This window comes from Neophocaena asiaeorientalis, unplaced genomic scaffold (genome assembly GCF_003031525.2).
Source record: "Neophocaena asiaeorientalis asiaeorientalis breed wild unplaced genomic scaffold, Neophocaena_asiaeorientalis_V1.1 scaffold190, whole genome shotgun sequence".
NCBI classification, from domain to species: domain Eukaryota; kingdom Metazoa; phylum Chordata; class Mammalia; order Artiodactyla; family Phocoenidae; genus Neophocaena; species Neophocaena asiaeorientalis.
Genome location: NW_020175017.1, coordinates 7,790,403 through 7,792,091, shown reverse-complemented (window position 1 = coordinate 7,792,091; position 1,689 = coordinate 7,790,403). Strand labels below are relative to the sequence as shown.

The following is a 1,689-nucleotide window of genomic DNA, read 5'->3' as shown; positions in this document are numbered from 1 at the left end:
GGCTCGAGGCGGATCTCCCTTAGCTCTTTCACCATCTGCTCGTACTCCTCGTCCTTCATGGAGTCCAGGCCGCTGTCGTGGCGGTCGTCCAGCAGCCGCTCCTTCTTGAGTGCGTCCCGGGGGCCCTCCATGGCCCACTCCTGGCCGGGCTCCGCGGGCTGGAACATGGCGCGGTGAGGGCTCGGGCGCTGCTCCCCAGGTGCGCGGGCCAAGGGCTGCGCGGCGCACTGGCTGCTCGCGGTGTCGCAGACCGACGGGACTGCGGGTTCGGACTGTTGTGGGCTCCGCAGCGCCGCCGCGGCGCCCTATAAACGCTGGCAGGGGATTTCTCCGGGGCGGGGTCAGGCGCGGGGAATTTCCAAGCCAGTCAGACCAGAAAAGAGAACTGGCCTCGTCCTCTGCTAGGGGGAAAAAGAAGCCTAAACCCCGCGCCCGGGTTCATCAGAGAAACTCCCTGCGATGAGCCACTGGGGTCATGTACAGGGAACTTTTTGATGAACGCTGAGTGGCTGGAAAGTCCTCCCGACCGGGCCCCCTCCCCCGGTACTTCCCTGCAGCCTGCACTCAGTAATCCTGATCCTCTGCAAGAAACCTTCTTTCCCTGGGGTTTCCCATGATCGATTTGATTTGGGGTCGTCTGCTCCTGAGATCCCAAGGACGCAGGCCTGCAGGGCGGTTCTCTATTGGGGTTTGCAGACTTGCAGGTCTTCGCCGGTTTTTAAAAAATTTTTTCTTTGATCTTTTGAAGACGCGAGTGGAAATGTTGGCTGGGTATAGGGATTCACTTCCCCAGACGTCTCTGCAGGAAGGACGCACTGGCGGCTGCCTCTGCGTTCCTGCCAATACCAGGCTCTTGGCAGTGCAGGGACGTGTAGCCCCCAGCCCCCCACTCAGGTAGAAGTTGTGAAAGTTCTGGCGTTGAAAACCTAAATGCTTGGAGAACCCTCAAATCATTTCCTCGGGATTAACAATCCTGCTGACTGGGGGAGGGGCAAGCACTCTGCCCTGTATGCGGGAAAATGCTGAATATGACCATAATATTTTTCAAGGAAAGCAAGGTGTTAATCTTTGTAGTAGAGTTGTAGACACCTTGCCATAACAAAATAATTATTGAGGTCGTTTTCCCTGGTTTGCACTGTGCTGCTGCAGAGAACAGATCTTTAACCTACTTCTGGGTGCCCAGCTGGGTGACTTTCCAGAAGCATTCGGAGAAGGTGGCTGAAGAATGGGTTGAGTAGTGCCTTATCCAAGATTGGGCCTTAAGGATGGCTAAGAAAGTAACTGCCAGGGATACTGCAGGAGCTCAAGGCAGCCCCAGCGTGGCCTTCATCCTGCCCCTGCTGGCTCCTTGCTCTCCTGCCTGGGGGAGGACAGCAGCTGGACCTATCCACGCCATATGGGTAGCCACTGGAGGCTCACCATCCTCGGGTCTCATCTGCAGAAATAGAACTTATGCTCTCTGCCCCACCCCCATCTCCTAGCCAATGAGAGGAATGCATTCATCTGTTTCTAGAACTGGTCCAGGCAAAATAAAGCAACTTGGGTCAGCATTCTTCAGAATGCGCCCTAGGAAGCCTCTATAGTTTTGCAGAGATTTCTGATGATTATTGCAATCGTCTTCAACTTGACTGGCCGTGTACTAACCAACCCTTCACCTCTCCTCATCTCCCCTTTCCCCACTCCCCTATC

The 1,689-nt window shown here is 55.7% G+C and overlaps 1 protein-coding gene across 1 annotated transcript in view; it reads right to left on the bottom strand.

Annotated features, from left to right (window-relative positions):
* The window catches only part of NFKBIA (NFKB inhibitor alpha), a 3,264-nt gene extending 2,931 nt beyond the window's left edge, over positions 1–333 (bottom strand). The window contains exon 1 of the mRNA XM_024762086.1: positions 1–333. This exon is cut by the window's left edge and continues 47 nt beyond it. Within this exon, the coding sequence (XP_024617854.1) occupies positions 1–167 (167 nt within the window). The 5' untranslated portion in view covers positions 168–333.
* Between the last annotated feature and the right edge of the window lie 1,356 nt (positions 334–1,689).